This window comes from Dermacentor andersoni, chromosome 1 (assembly GCF_023375885.2).
Source record: "Dermacentor andersoni chromosome 1, qqDerAnde1_hic_scaffold, whole genome shotgun sequence".
NCBI classification, from domain to species: Eukaryota; Metazoa; Arthropoda; class Arachnida; order Ixodida; family Ixodidae; genus Dermacentor; species Dermacentor andersoni.
Genome location: NC_092814.1, coordinates 120021575 through 120035326, shown reverse-complemented (window position 1 = coordinate 120035326; position 13752 = coordinate 120021575). Strand labels below are relative to the sequence as shown.

At 47.5% G+C, this 13752-nt stretch overlaps 1 protein-coding gene across 1 annotated transcript in view; it reads right to left on the bottom strand.

Annotated features, from left to right (window-relative positions):
• The window catches only part of LOC126545751 (aldehyde dehydrogenase, mitochondrial-like), a 42866-nt gene extending 36755 nt beyond the window's left edge, over window positions 1-6111 (bottom strand). Inside the window, exon 1 of the mRNA XM_050193722.3 lies at window positions 5826-6111. Coding sequence (XP_050049679.2) covers window positions 5826-5864 — 39 coding nt within the window. The 5' untranslated portion in view covers window positions 5865-6111. The remainder of the gene's footprint in view (window positions 1-5825) is intronic.
• Between the last annotated feature and the right edge of the window lie 7641 nt (window positions 6112-13752).

Below are 13752 nucleotides of genomic sequence, written 5' to 3'. Positions count from 1 at the left end.
ATTTCGGATTTAAAACTGTTAGAAAAGAATTACTGCAGTTATTTAATGACCTCAAATTCACCCTTTTTTGTGTAGGTGTACAAGCATGGTTTATAAATGAGTACAGATGGGCATGAATAAAATAAATACAATGAAAAATATATGCAGGAATGCGCTTCACAAACGGAGGAATCGTAGCAGAACAACCGGTGTGCATGTCCAGAGCGCAAGCGAAGTCTGCATATGAGCGCACGCAAGAAAGCTCGGTGGTTGTGCGTTTGTCAGAAAAATGAAACGAGTGGAAATCTTGCAGTAGTGGTTTATCCTACCGCCAATGAGGTGCAATGAGTTTTCGTGGGCCTCGTGAAAGAAAACGCAGGCGCAGTGGCAACGTTGGTATACGCGGCATCGTTTGTATGTACCAGCGCCAGCCTGTAAACAGATGTAATTGCACCCCTGTGGGCAATAAACAGGCGAGGAACTCGCAGTTACACTTTGAAAGATTAAAAAGCAGACAGGTTGTCTTTGCGAGCAAAACAAACGGAAACAGCTCGCGCGACAGAAGCGAAACCAACTGCCGCGCGCGAGCGGCTGATGACGCGCGGCTGTTATCAAAGCGCAGTAATTGAAAAACCAAAAACCACGTAGAAAAAGAAAAAACAATTTCTTCCACTCGCACGGAGCGGTAGCACCTGCTGGGCAACCGATCTTTAAAATTATAGCCTGTTTAAAATGATAGCCAACTGACGGCACACTAATTGTTCAACCTCGACCACTCGGGGCCCTAAAATTAATTCGTACAAGTACGTCTTCGGCCCTCGGATGTTAAAATTGCCATTATGAGTAAAAAGATGCGCAGTGCAATATTGATAAAAAGATTGTTCAAATCAAAGCACTCGAAGCGCGCCGAGAGCATGAACGCTAGCGCAGCCGATCCCGTGTGCTTTAATATGGCGGCGCCGTTGAGGTTGTCTCCACCCTGAACGGCGGTGCTGGCATCGAGGCATCCCATGGAGGAAGGAAACTGAGGAGAGGCCCTACCCCCTCCGCGCGCTAGGAGAAAAGTGTGGAGGAAATGACGTAGTAGGTTCTCCTTTGTTTTGCTGTTTTTTTTATTTCTTTGCTGTAGTAGCCCCGCCTTTCGGGCCACAATGGCGGCTTTGTTATTCTGTGCGCTCACACGTGTTGCTCCGTAGGTTTCGTATCGTAGCAAAGGCGCCGTGCGGGCAGGTTTGCGTTGGTCTCCGTGATTTGTTGCGCTGCGTTATCTGGACCGTGCTCTACCGGATGTTGCTGTGGCCAGGTGGGACAGGAGGAACTAAAGTTCGTGAAATGAACGCGCATGCAACGCTGTACGTAATGTACCGCGCCACGGCAATGGCAAAGGACGAAGGAATATCCGCGGGAAATGTTGCTCTCTTTGGCGGAATCATGCTAACGTGCTAAAGATTGCTTAGTATTGCTGCGGAGCGCGCGGGTCCGGGCAGCACGGTTGCGCGCAGCGCGGCGTGGTTTCGCGAGAAATGTAAACAAGAGAGGAGAGCTGGCCCGATAGGCGGAGCAACGCCATGAGCAACGCCAACTTCCGGCTTCACTTTAGCATCACAAAGAGTGACGTCAGGGCCTCTCCTTAGTTTCCTTCTTCTGTGGAGGCATCCCATGGAGGAAGGAAACTGAGGAGAGGCCCTACCCGCTCCGCGCGCTAGGAGAAAAGTGTGGAGGAAATGACGTAGTAGGTTCTCCTCTTATGGCGGCTTTGTTTTGGTTCTGTGCGCTCACACGTGTTGCTCCGTAGGTTTCGTACCGTGGCAAAGGCGCCGTGCGGGCAGGTTCGTGTTGGTCTCCGTATTTTGTTGCGCTCTCGGATTTTGCTGTGGCCAGGTGGGACACGAGGGACTAAAGTTTGTGAAATGAACGAGCATGCAACGCTGTAAGCAATGTACCGCACCACGGCAATGGCAGCGGACGAAGGAATATCCGCCGGAAATATTGCCCTCTTTGGCGGAATCATGCTAACGTGCTAACGATTGTTTAGTATTGCTGTGGAGCGCGCGCGTCAGAGCACCACGGTTGCGCGCAGCGCGGCGTGGTTTCGCGAGAAATGTAAACAAGAGAGGAGAGCTGGCCCAATAGGCGGAGCAACGCCATGAGCAACGCCAACTTCCGGCTTCACTTTAGCTTCACAAAGAGCGACGTCAGGGCTTCTCCTGAGTTTCCTTCCTCCGTGAGGCACCCTAAGAAGCGGGCAAGTGGCGCGCCACCTGTCGGGGCAGCGTCGTACATTGCGAGGAGGGGCTCTTCTGTGTTTGCCGCAAGATGGCTGTGCGTGTGCGGCAAGCGCAGAAGAAATGTAGCGGAAACGTACTTCGCTACGCGTTTAACTGCGACTTCTGTAATTTACATGCTCATAATTACCGATATACACCGCAGTATAACTTTCTATGGCACATTTCTAAAGCAACACCGCATTCACTAGAGGCGCATTTGTCTCGCTTTGAACAATCCAACTCATGGCTGAGTGGCAATAAAGAAAAAAAAAACTCATGGCTGAGTGGTAGCGTCTCCGTCTCACACTCCAGAGACCCTGGTTCGGTTCCCACCCAGCCCATCTTGTAAGTTGTTCTTATTTATGAATTGCCTTCCGGGATTTTTCGCTCACGGTCAACGCCGCTGACACTGGCTTTTCTGCGACACGAGCTACTTAACGCTGTCTCGTTAAAATTGGCGGACAACCGATCTACACCCCTGGCACGCTCAGGCCTCGGCTAGCTCCAACCCGTGGACCAGTTCGGGTTCTAGCTTTTGTGTCCCCGTTGCCGCTTTGGTGTCCTGTAGGCGCCGCCAATACTGCGAAACAATGACACGCTGTTACACTTAGTAGAAAACACGACTGAATAAATTTAATTGCGTCCAGCCGCCAACTTGTGACGCTAAGTTCAGCACTACCGCGACTTTTTCCAATATATGCGGCCCGCGCTCTACTAAGGTCGCTACTGCTCCCACAGAAACATCTGTGATGTTATTTACAAGGTCCATCGCCGTAAGGCGCGAGAAAGCTATCATCCGCCACGATTGACTTAGCACGAGCGCCTCAGGTGCGAGACAGTACGTCCGACACAGCGGACGCAAAATCGGACGTCAGTGCCCCCTGCTTCCCCTATTTCACAGCGCCGGCCGCCAGCGTCCGAGCGTAAACAAACTCGACACCACTACGTAATGCCGGCACGCCTAAAGCCGAGACCACACGTACACTTGCAAGCTCGCATCCGCGCGCCCGGCGCCTGCCGCGCCTCGCGAGTAATGGCGGTTTGCATCCACAAAGACGCGCGACAGCGCGCGCTCACTGGGCTCACTCACAGACGCCTTAGCAGGCGTCGCTTCGTACTTTGTTATCGACAGTGTTTCAAAATGCTTTGGTAAGGACAAACGCCTACAACACGCGCTAAGAAACCACAGAAGAAACCTCCGTAGTGCCTAGGCAAAGTCATATATTCAAGGAGCAAAAGCCCCCGGATTTTCTCTCTCGCGTCCGCTCTTACTCGCGCCTGCACATAAACGGCTGGCGATCCCTGAAATGAACGTCTCGTGCATGCCTAGGGACAAACGCCTACAACACGCGCTAGGAAACCACAGAAGAAACCTCCTCCGTAGTGCGTAGGCAAAGTCATATATCCAAGGAGCAAAAGCCCCCAGATTTTCTCTCTCGCGCCTGCGCATAAACGGCTGGCGATCCCTCACATGAACGTCTCGTGCATGCCTAGGGGACAAACGCATACAACACGCGTTAAGAAACCTCCTCTGTTGGAGCAAAGGCCCCCAGTAGCCCACAGATTTTCTCTCTCGCACCCGCTCCTACTCGCAGAAACGTCGAGCGCCGTGAGAAACGCCACGCCCCGCTGTACCTACCAGCAATTGTAAAAACGCGGCCTGGTCAACGCGGCCGCCGCATGCATATGCGCTTACTGTTCGGCACCTTTCGGAGTATACCACATAACTTTGTTTCCCTGAAGCCGTAAAAGATATACCTCATGCCGCAGTCAGTGCATTTTAAACGCGTGACGTTCTCCACTGCTGGCCTCTTTGTCGGCGCGCGGCCGCGCGAAACGTGTTCAATAAAGCAAAACGATTCCTATAAACTTTAGAATAGTAAGCTGTTAGGCTAGTTGGTTTGACGTGATTTTTGCAAAGGGGAGCGCAGAAGTATTGCGGACTAGGGGCGACGGCACTGCGCATGCGCAGACCCTGACGTACAGGTCTGCGCATGCGCAGTACCGTGGCCGCTAGTTCTTGCGTATGCAAGCCGCTTGCGTCCCCTAAACTAAAACTCTCTAATACCAGCTTCGGGCGTCACCATGGTGACAGTGGCTCCATGGGCGTCACCGAGTTTCAGACAGAGTGACGTCAGGACCTCTCCTTAGTTTTTCCTTCCTCCATGCTATAGGCTCTTTCAATGAGATTTCATATTGCACTGATACCACTTTCGCGCAATCAGAGCATATATTGTATATCAAAGTACATAATTAATTTGAAATGTATACTAAATTGCATCCTTTTGTACAATAATCCACACTATCAATAAGTACTTCATATTTCCACCTCACATCTGATATACTTGTAACTAGTTACAGACGAGCATGCATTCGGCTGAGTTACTTAAGCTTGATATATATTTGCGTTTTATGATATGTTGAAATGATCCTCAATCTTAATTAACAAATAAGCTGTGTCCGCTGCTTAATTCCCTTCAATGTATACGTTGTACGGTTGAGGGTAGCAACACAGTTAAACACCGATCGATACATGCCGGAAAAAGTAATAGTTCGTAGCGGACTATAGTAGGTTCATACTGAACAAGTAACGTACGTATTGCTGCGCAAAATACGTGAACTGTTAGTAGTCTGTACGAACTGTACAGTCTGTAGTCTGTACTGTCTCTCTGTCAACTCTTCTTCATGCATTTTACGTAGTGCTTTGCTCGTTCAGGAAAAAGAAAATTAGGCACACACGCATGCAGTCTCTCAAAATGCACAACTATCTGCACTGCGTTTGGTCGCGGCCAATATGCGGACGCAAAACATAGCTTTCCCAGCTATATGTGCGCATGCAAACTACGATTATTGTTCATGTATAATTCTCAATCAAATGCATGCTACACGTAACATTTGTTCAGGTATGTCGAAGAAGAATAACTTTATTCAAAGGTCCGGCGAGTTATTCGGGAATTGGGCGAACATCCCCGTCTAGGCGTCGGCCACGAGCCCTTGAGCTCCGGCGGCTTCCTCTGCCCGCTGGACGGCCCAAAGTTGGTCTTCGAGGGCGGAGCTGAGCAGCTAGTCTACCAGCGAGTTCGGTTCGAGGCTGTATCCCCGTCTGGAACACCCCCTTGTTCGCACTCCCATAACATGTGTTCCAGGGTTGCCCTGGTGTCATAAAAATTGCATTGGTTTGACGAATAAAGCTCTGGGATAACGGAGATTCAAGATCACCGGGATGAGAAACGTTTTTGTTTGCAGCTGTAGCCAAGCGACCGCTTGTCTCTTATTTATTTTTTGGTGTGGTGGCGGAAATTCGCACCTCGCCAGTCTGCAGTGTTGTGCGATTTATCTGTAACTTGTCAGGCGATCCTCCCACTCCCACCCCTCGCCCGACGTCTGTCAAACGTAAACACCAGCGCAGCAAAGCTTGGAGACAGTGCGCGCGCAACCACGGGCACAAAGGAAGTTCCTAATCTGCTAATTCCCAATCATCTCCCATCTTTTCACGTCGCATGTGAGATGTGCTCCTAAACATTCCGTTTCGATCGCATGAGAGAAGCGCTTGAAAGAAATCGCGCGAAACGCGCTCACCTGCGTATACTTGATTGGCGGGTTCCTGTTGGGCGACATCTCTCGCAGGAACTGCGAAGTGGCAATAAGCAAACGGTAACCTCGGTAATCACCAGAAAGTTAGTGCAGCGCTTGTGACTTCGCCGACAGGCGCTGCGGCAGCAGGTGCAAGGGTGCAAGCCTCTCTCGAAATTGAACCCTGGTTCGACCTACTCGACCGCGCTGAACGCTCCGAGTACACTGCTCCAACAACAACAGCTCCGGCGCGCGGATGCGCGTGGATGACGGCCTGATATACGACGGCTAGCGGTGGCTTCGCAACCCCGTTGGGCAATTCTTGTCACGTGATCTCACGGCGCGGCCAACGGCGCGACGACAGCTGCGGCTGTACAGCAGTCGCGCGGCGCGGGACCGGCAGAAAAGAAGCATGCAAAAAAAAAAAAAAAGGAAATAAATAGAGAGGGAGAGAGAGAGAGAGAGAGAGGCAGACAGACAGACAGAAATGCTTGACGATTCACGTGTCCTTCGACGAGAGGAAATCGTCAAACATCCCTTCGGCTGCCCTTGCAGCGGTACACAGTTTTAACGGTCTTAAGTGCCCAGCCCTCGGTCGTTTCCGTCGCAACGAAGGCGCGCAAAGCGGCCATCATTCGGACAGCAACATTTCGTTGTGATGAGCAGCTTAAGCTGTCGCACCGAGCAGACGTGACAGACGTATATCGATCGAGGTGATGCATATTCCTAAACTTCTTTCAGGCTTATCCCACAGATAATAGCTTTAGATATGTTCCTATATCTGGGGCGAAAAGAGTGATGAAGGAATTAAACAGGCGAGTAAAATAAAAGAATAAAAGTGAGGGCTTACGTCAAATAAAACGCTCACACTGACATAACTGAGACCTCCGTCCGATTCACTTATGTGAAACAGAAGTTGTGTACTGTAACGGTACACGGTAATTGGCGTTATTGTTCCATTCGCTAAAAAAGAAAAAAAAGTTTCATCGCGAAGCGGTTTCATATGGCCTGTGCAAATATCCTTTTGCATGTGCATTCTAAATTTCCTTTTGCGCTTAATTTCTAGATGCATATGTACTCTAAACATTTGCGACATTTTGTCGAATATGCAATAACCTGACTCCTCCATGATGTGTGTGTTCCCGACCTACCCTGCCAAATGTCTTCTAACTTAGCCTCTGATTTTCCTCAAGCTACATGCTTTTAGCTTACCTCTGGTATCCTCATCGTCCTTGCAATGCTAGAAATAAAGGAACTATTCTATTTTAGTCTGTTCTAAGAAATGTGTTCTTATGACTCATTGCTATTGCTTCGCTGTAGCTATATTGATCCTTTTTATGCTTACAAACAGGCTTCCCAGAAGACTTCCCGTTAAGCCCTCTGGAACAACACAAGTTACAATAGCCTATAAATTTACAGAACCTTCCAGCTGGCGACAGTTTTGCGGTAAAGTTGGAATGTTCGACAAGTCAGCGCAACAACAAAAAAAAAAAAGCCCATACGTGAGATCGGCGCATGGCACACTTTCTTTATATCTGAACACCCGAAGAATATGTGCCTACAGCGCAAACTATGCGACAAAATACTTCCGTTTTCTCGACTAACTTGACTGTCAGAAATGCATGTCTGGAAGTTTTCTAGGGCCATGAATGCACTGCTGCCACAGCGTGGACAAAAAGGGTCTATAGCCGGCGACAAGCTTGCACAACAGTCGCTCATTGCCGCGGAGCTATTCTCCTTACCCGTGCTGGGCATTCCATTCCGGCACGCACTTGCTAATTTGGCGAGTGGGCCTTTATGGCGTTCTAGCGCGCTCTCTATCGTAGACTGCCTGGATGCTCTTGCTCGCGTAATTACCGGGGGGGGGGGGGGGGGGGAGTCAAGTTAAAAACCGCGCGCTTTCGGCTGCGCCCTGAAAAATCCTCCATATATAGCTACAGATGAGGGTAAATTTTATTTATGAACGCATTAGCCCCGTAAGAAACGCTTTCCTTTATTGCGTATCCCCTGTTTGGGCCGCGAGGATTGTCTTTCGTGCCTCGCCGCAGAGCGGTGTCGGTGTTTTTGTGCTTCATACGTTAAGAAGTAAACGACATTGTCAGATTTGCAGAGCCCATTACAATACTGCCTTGAATTTTTTCTAACGGGTTGTATCATTTCTAGCTTTGTCTGCCCATTTTATTTTTAGGCTCTTTCAGCATAAATGTTACACTAACACGTGTTCCCTGGCAGGAGCAAAAAAAGTTGAGAAGTCACATTTTGAAGAAATGGGGGCCACTTTTTCGGTGATATATACTGAAAGTTTGATCTGTGCAGATTACTTATGTGCTTTGAAAATATTTATTAAATTCCTGCGTTCTCGCAACTTCTATGGGTTTTACAATGCATTTTGTTGATTTTCCCGGTTTCATCGGTGAATTATGCGAGGCATGTTATTTATATTTCGTTGAAGTAGGAATCGTGCTTTGAGTGACGGGCGATAAATGTTTAATCTGTGCGGGTTCATTGCATTCTCTGCAGAAAGTCACCTATTCAAGCGTTCCAAGGTGTTATACTGCCGTCATTCAAAACGTTTCCCTGACTGCTAATACAACTGCACGAGGTGCAAACTTGAAATTCCGTGAAAATAGGGAGAATTTTCGCGTAATCCGCTGCGAAACTTTCACGTACTTGCTTTAATTGTAACGTTTTAAATAAGTACTGAACCTGTTGCCCTGGCATAACTACACTCTAAAGAACAGTTGCACCCTTTGGGGTGTATATTTGCCACACAACAATAATCGTCATCTGTCTTGCCCGCATTTCCTTTCTTTAACGCTGCGAGCCCGCTTTACTTCAAAGTCACGAACGGCATGCGCGTTATCACCATGACATAGCATTCTCGACAGGAAAGTAACAAGAGTGCAGCGTTTTCAAGAAAGTAAACGCAAGCAAGGCACGTGACAATTATCATTGTGTGGCATATAGACACCCCAAAAGGTGCAACTGTTTTACACTCAAAGAAAAGTTTACACCCTTTGAGTCGTATCTTGCCACACAACAATAGACGTCATCTGTCTTGTCCGCATTTCCTTTCTTTAAAGCTGGGAGCCCGGTACTTCCCAGTAATGAACGGCATGCGCGTTATCAGCATGACATAGCATTCCCGACAGGAAAGTAGCGGGCGCGGCGTTTTTAAGAAAGGAAACGCAAGCAAGGCAGATGACGATTATCGTTGTGTGGCAGAGATACACCCCAGAGGGTGCACTTTTTTCTAAGAGTGTATCAGCTACACTCTATAGAGTGTAGCTGATATATTCTTTGGGATGTATGAGCTAGTTTACACCCTTTGGAGTGTATATCTGCCACAACGATAATCGTCATCTGCCTTGCTTGCGTTTCCTCTGTTGAAAACGCCGCGCCCGCTACTTTCGTGTCGGCAATGCTATGCCATGCTGATAACGCGCATGCCGTTCGTTACTGGGAAGTACCGGGCTCCCAGCTTTAAAGAAAGGAAATTCGAACAAGACAGATGACGATTATTGTTGTGTGGCAAGATACGACTCAAAGGGTGTAAACATTTGTTAGAGTGTATAACAGGTTAGTATTTCGTGGAAATGGGAGGGGCAGTTATGGTACGGAAGTGCCGTGTCTGAAAAAATTTTTACTTTCGTGGTCCAATTAGAAACGTAGCAAATAATTATTAAACCCTCGTTTTCTTTTAATTTTTTTTTCATGCGTCATAAGACGTTCTTAGTCGGTTTCTCCGAGCTCCTCAGTGAACTAATCACGGACCTAGGTTGTATTTGGTGAAAATAAGGTTCGCGTTATGGGCAATGTGTACGCTAAGTTCAAAGTGAGAAGGCAAATTACGACATTTGTAGTAAATTACGCATGCAAGCGATCCAGAGCTTTTTCAATGTACAAAATAGAATTTATGTCGCATTTCTGGCAGAACTGGAAACTAAACCGAGATCAAGCCTAGCAAAAATAGGACGGAGAGGGGAGGGGGGAAGGAGGCGCTATGGTTAACGTTCGGGCGAAGTAAAATGTGTTGATAAATTAGTCGATTTTAAGAAATCCTAACAATAGGGGCTCGAAAGCATTACATGCGGGCAAGGTCTCAAACGGGACCGTAATATATGGCAACTTTTTTAAAGCATAATTACGGGAAACTGAAAATCGTATTTCGACTACTCGAAAGGAACAGCTTCGCTAGAAATGAATTTATAATTATGCAATGTTGCAAACATCTGCTGGCGCTTTTTTATTCTTTTGAAAATGGCAAGTCTTTTATCTTGACTGTGCTGTTTTGTGTATAACCTCGACAATACCATAGCCTTAACTAGCAATAAATTGTGCTGTAGACATATAGACCAAGTAACATTACTTGTTAAATTCATAAAATTGCGGAAAAAGCAGTGGCGTAGCTTGGTCGTCTGGCACCCGGGCCCCATAGGTCTTCTGTCACCCCCCTCCCCCCCCCCCGGGTGTAGTCGAGGAAGGCGAGGATATCGACAATTTCCGGGTGTCTTCAGACGTATATGACACCCCCCCCCCCCCTCTGGCCCCTTGCACCCGGGCCCCACGGCCCCCCGGCCCCCCCGTTGCTACGCCAAAGGGAAAAAGTAGATTTTCGTAAGCGCTGTACTGCATCCTGCTACTGCGCGCGGTCAGGGACGTCTGTCAGGCACTCATTGCATTTTGTCACTGCATCATCTTGAGAGAGAGATAATTTAATTGAAAGAAGGCAGAGAGGTCGGCCTGAGTTAAGGTTCTCTAGCCTGCTACTCTGCACAGGGGGAGGGGGAACGGGGACATAAATATGTGATGAAGCATGATGATGACATAGCAAGAGGGATGCGCAAAGGTGAAAGCAAGTTCAACACTCTGATGATAAACATTCACAAATGTCATCCATGAAGCCACAATAAGGTTTCGCATCAAGTCTGTAGTCAACAATTTGAGTGAACTTAGAAATGGAGGCGCTAGGACGAAGCTGGTGTGGCCTCCCCTGCGTGAACAGCACAAGCGCCAAACAAAATCTTTATATCATATAAAGAGCTGCGATAAGCGGCTCTAGCACGGCCAGCACTTGTAGGGCACATTTAGCGGCCGGAGTCTCGAGGCCACCGAGAATCACGCGCATTGATTCTACTAGGTGCTTCAGCATTTTTTGTACACTCTCCTTATCATTGTGTTCATCTCCTTGCTTGCCCGTAGTGTCACTGCCCACTGTCCAGGATATGCAGTGAGAGTGCATGGGCAGCGCGAATACATGTTCTCTATCGAAAATTGAGACGCTGGCCACTGCTTGCTGCTTCCTCCGCATGCGCCTCAAGGGGGCGAGCGGAAAACTGATACATCCAGTTTCCTCCGCCCTGCCGCTCAAATAGCCATTCTGAGTCACTTATTGCCGCTTCTGGGAATCCGCACGAGCTGACGTGGTGTCAGCTGTCCGTTAAACGTTCGAACACTGCACCACACGGAGGCCCCTTAACTCGGCTCCCTATAACTAAGCCCAGGGACGCACTTGGTTTGCGAACCCCGCGTATATATTCTTTTTAGAATATTTTTTTTCTTTTCCGCACCTCAGCTGGACCACAAGGTTGCCGGAACGGGCCGTGCCTTGTATATGTGTATTGTGACACTGTGTTACTTTCCCCACGTTGCCGTTCCTTCTGTCTTCCTTCCGGGCCCCTTCTCTATTGTGCCCCCCGCCGCCCTATTCAAAGTGCGCTCGCTGCCGCTACAACGGCGGCGCGCGCACTGGTGCTGCGCAGCGACCGTTTTCTCCCTCCTTGCCTCGTGTCAACGGGCGCCTATGGCTGCCGCTACTCTCCGCCCCTTCCATTCTCCGACTTATGTCTCCCTCCTCCCGTTTCCTTTCTTTTTCTCTTTTTAATATTTTTTTTCTTTTTTTTTTACTGACCCCCTTGCCGTACATACATGGGACTCCGCCTTCCTTTTGCCCTGCAGCGTTGCCAGTAAGGCAGCTGCAAATCTGCCAAAGCTCCGAGAAAAAGTCAATCACTGTCACAACTGTCGCTTTCTGTTTGATGTGTCTGAGAACGGCCGGGCACCCAGTCTGCTGTCTTCACTATCAGTGCCGAACTGCCATTTTCTTGTAAACCCTGATGAAGATCGGCCCACCGCTCGGAGCTGTTGAAATTAAAAACTTGTTCTATTTACCTTGTAGCAACGCTCAAGTTCTTTTCGTTTGAAAGGTAGCCTAAATATATATCAGGGGTGAGCATACCGAAAATATGTGCACGTGTGAGGCTCGAGAAAACAGAGGCAGAGAAAAAAAAGATCAAAATATACAGCCAACATCTCCTCTAACACGCTCTAACATTTTCATCAATGTATCGACATTTGCACTGTCAACAACGTTTTGCGCTAATGCGCTCCATTGTTTAATTGCCCTAGGAAAAAATAAATATTTGCATGTATCGTTCGATGCACGTAAATCCTCGATCATTTTTCTGTGGTTCTGGCGAGTGTTCGCGTGAGAAACTGCACACAGATATCGGGATTTATTGATTTTGAGTTTATCATAATATATTAGGTGCAGTAACTTTACTCTCTGTTTTATTCTCCTCGACTGGAGTGATTCAAGATTAAGAGAACTTAACATCTCCGACACGCTATCAGTTCGCCGGTAGCGATTACATATGAACCTGGCTGTAATTCGTTGTACTCGCTCTAATTTGGTAATATTTTATTTCGTGTGTGGATCCCACAGAGCTGAAACATATTCGAGGCGAGGTCTGACTAATGTGATATAAGCTAGCTACAAGCTTTACCTGTTGCGTTGCTCATTGGAGTTTATGGCGAAAGCCCCATAACGTACGAAGGGCGCTAGTAAATATTTCTAATGTGGACCTTCCAGCTCATATGTTCTGTTAGCGTTACACTGAGATATTTACAGGCAGAAACATTATTGAACACAGTACATTCAATAGAATAAAGAAATTGTAACACTGACTGACGGTTACTTATCTTCATCACGCAGTATACTTATTAGTGCTTAGAGTCATTCCACACTCTTCACATCAGTTGAGAACACAACTAAGGTTATTTCTGAGCTTTATTCGTTTCCTTTCTGATTTGACAACTGTATACAATACACAATCATCAGCCAAAAGTTTCAGTTTCACGTCAGACTCAACGTCACTTGCAATGTCATTGACATAAATCACGAACAAAGTCGGCCCCAAGACTCACCTCTGGGGTACACCTGATGTGACAAGAAGCGTCTCAGAAAAACAATTGTTACTTTCAACGTACCGAACACGGCCCTGAAGGTAGGCTCTAATGAAATCTGCAAGTTTAACATTTATTCCTTTTGTGCGAAGCTTTGAAACAAGTTTATAGCGAGGCACTTTATCAAAGGCCTTGGCAAAGTCTAAAAATATTGCATTTATCTGCTCCCTGTCATTAATTGCTACTGCAAAATCATGATATGTGCTAATGAGCTGGTTGACGGTTGAGATGCCTTCCCTAAAACCATCTTGAGCTTCAGACAGCAATCAGTTGTCCTCTAGGTATAGTTTTAGATGCTGGCCGATCACGTGCTCCAACATTTTGCAGCAGATTGAGGTCAATGAAATGGGTTGGTAGTTTGAAACGTTTAAATTTTTATTAGACTTTGGTATAGGCACGATTGAAGAAATTCTCCAGTCAACTGAAATGACAAATAGCAATAACGATGCATTGAATATAACATTCAAATACTGCGAAACCCATTCCGCGTAACGCCGCAAAAAGGCAGTAGGAATATTGTCAGGGTCAATTACCCTGTTTTCGTACAAATTTAAGACTAATTTTAGAATGCCCTACTGGGTGACAGTAAGATCCGTCATTGACGCACCAACTACTACAGATCGGATGACGTCATGCGTGTCTTTAGATGCATACACTGACTGAAGATACTCGTTCAATACATTTGCAA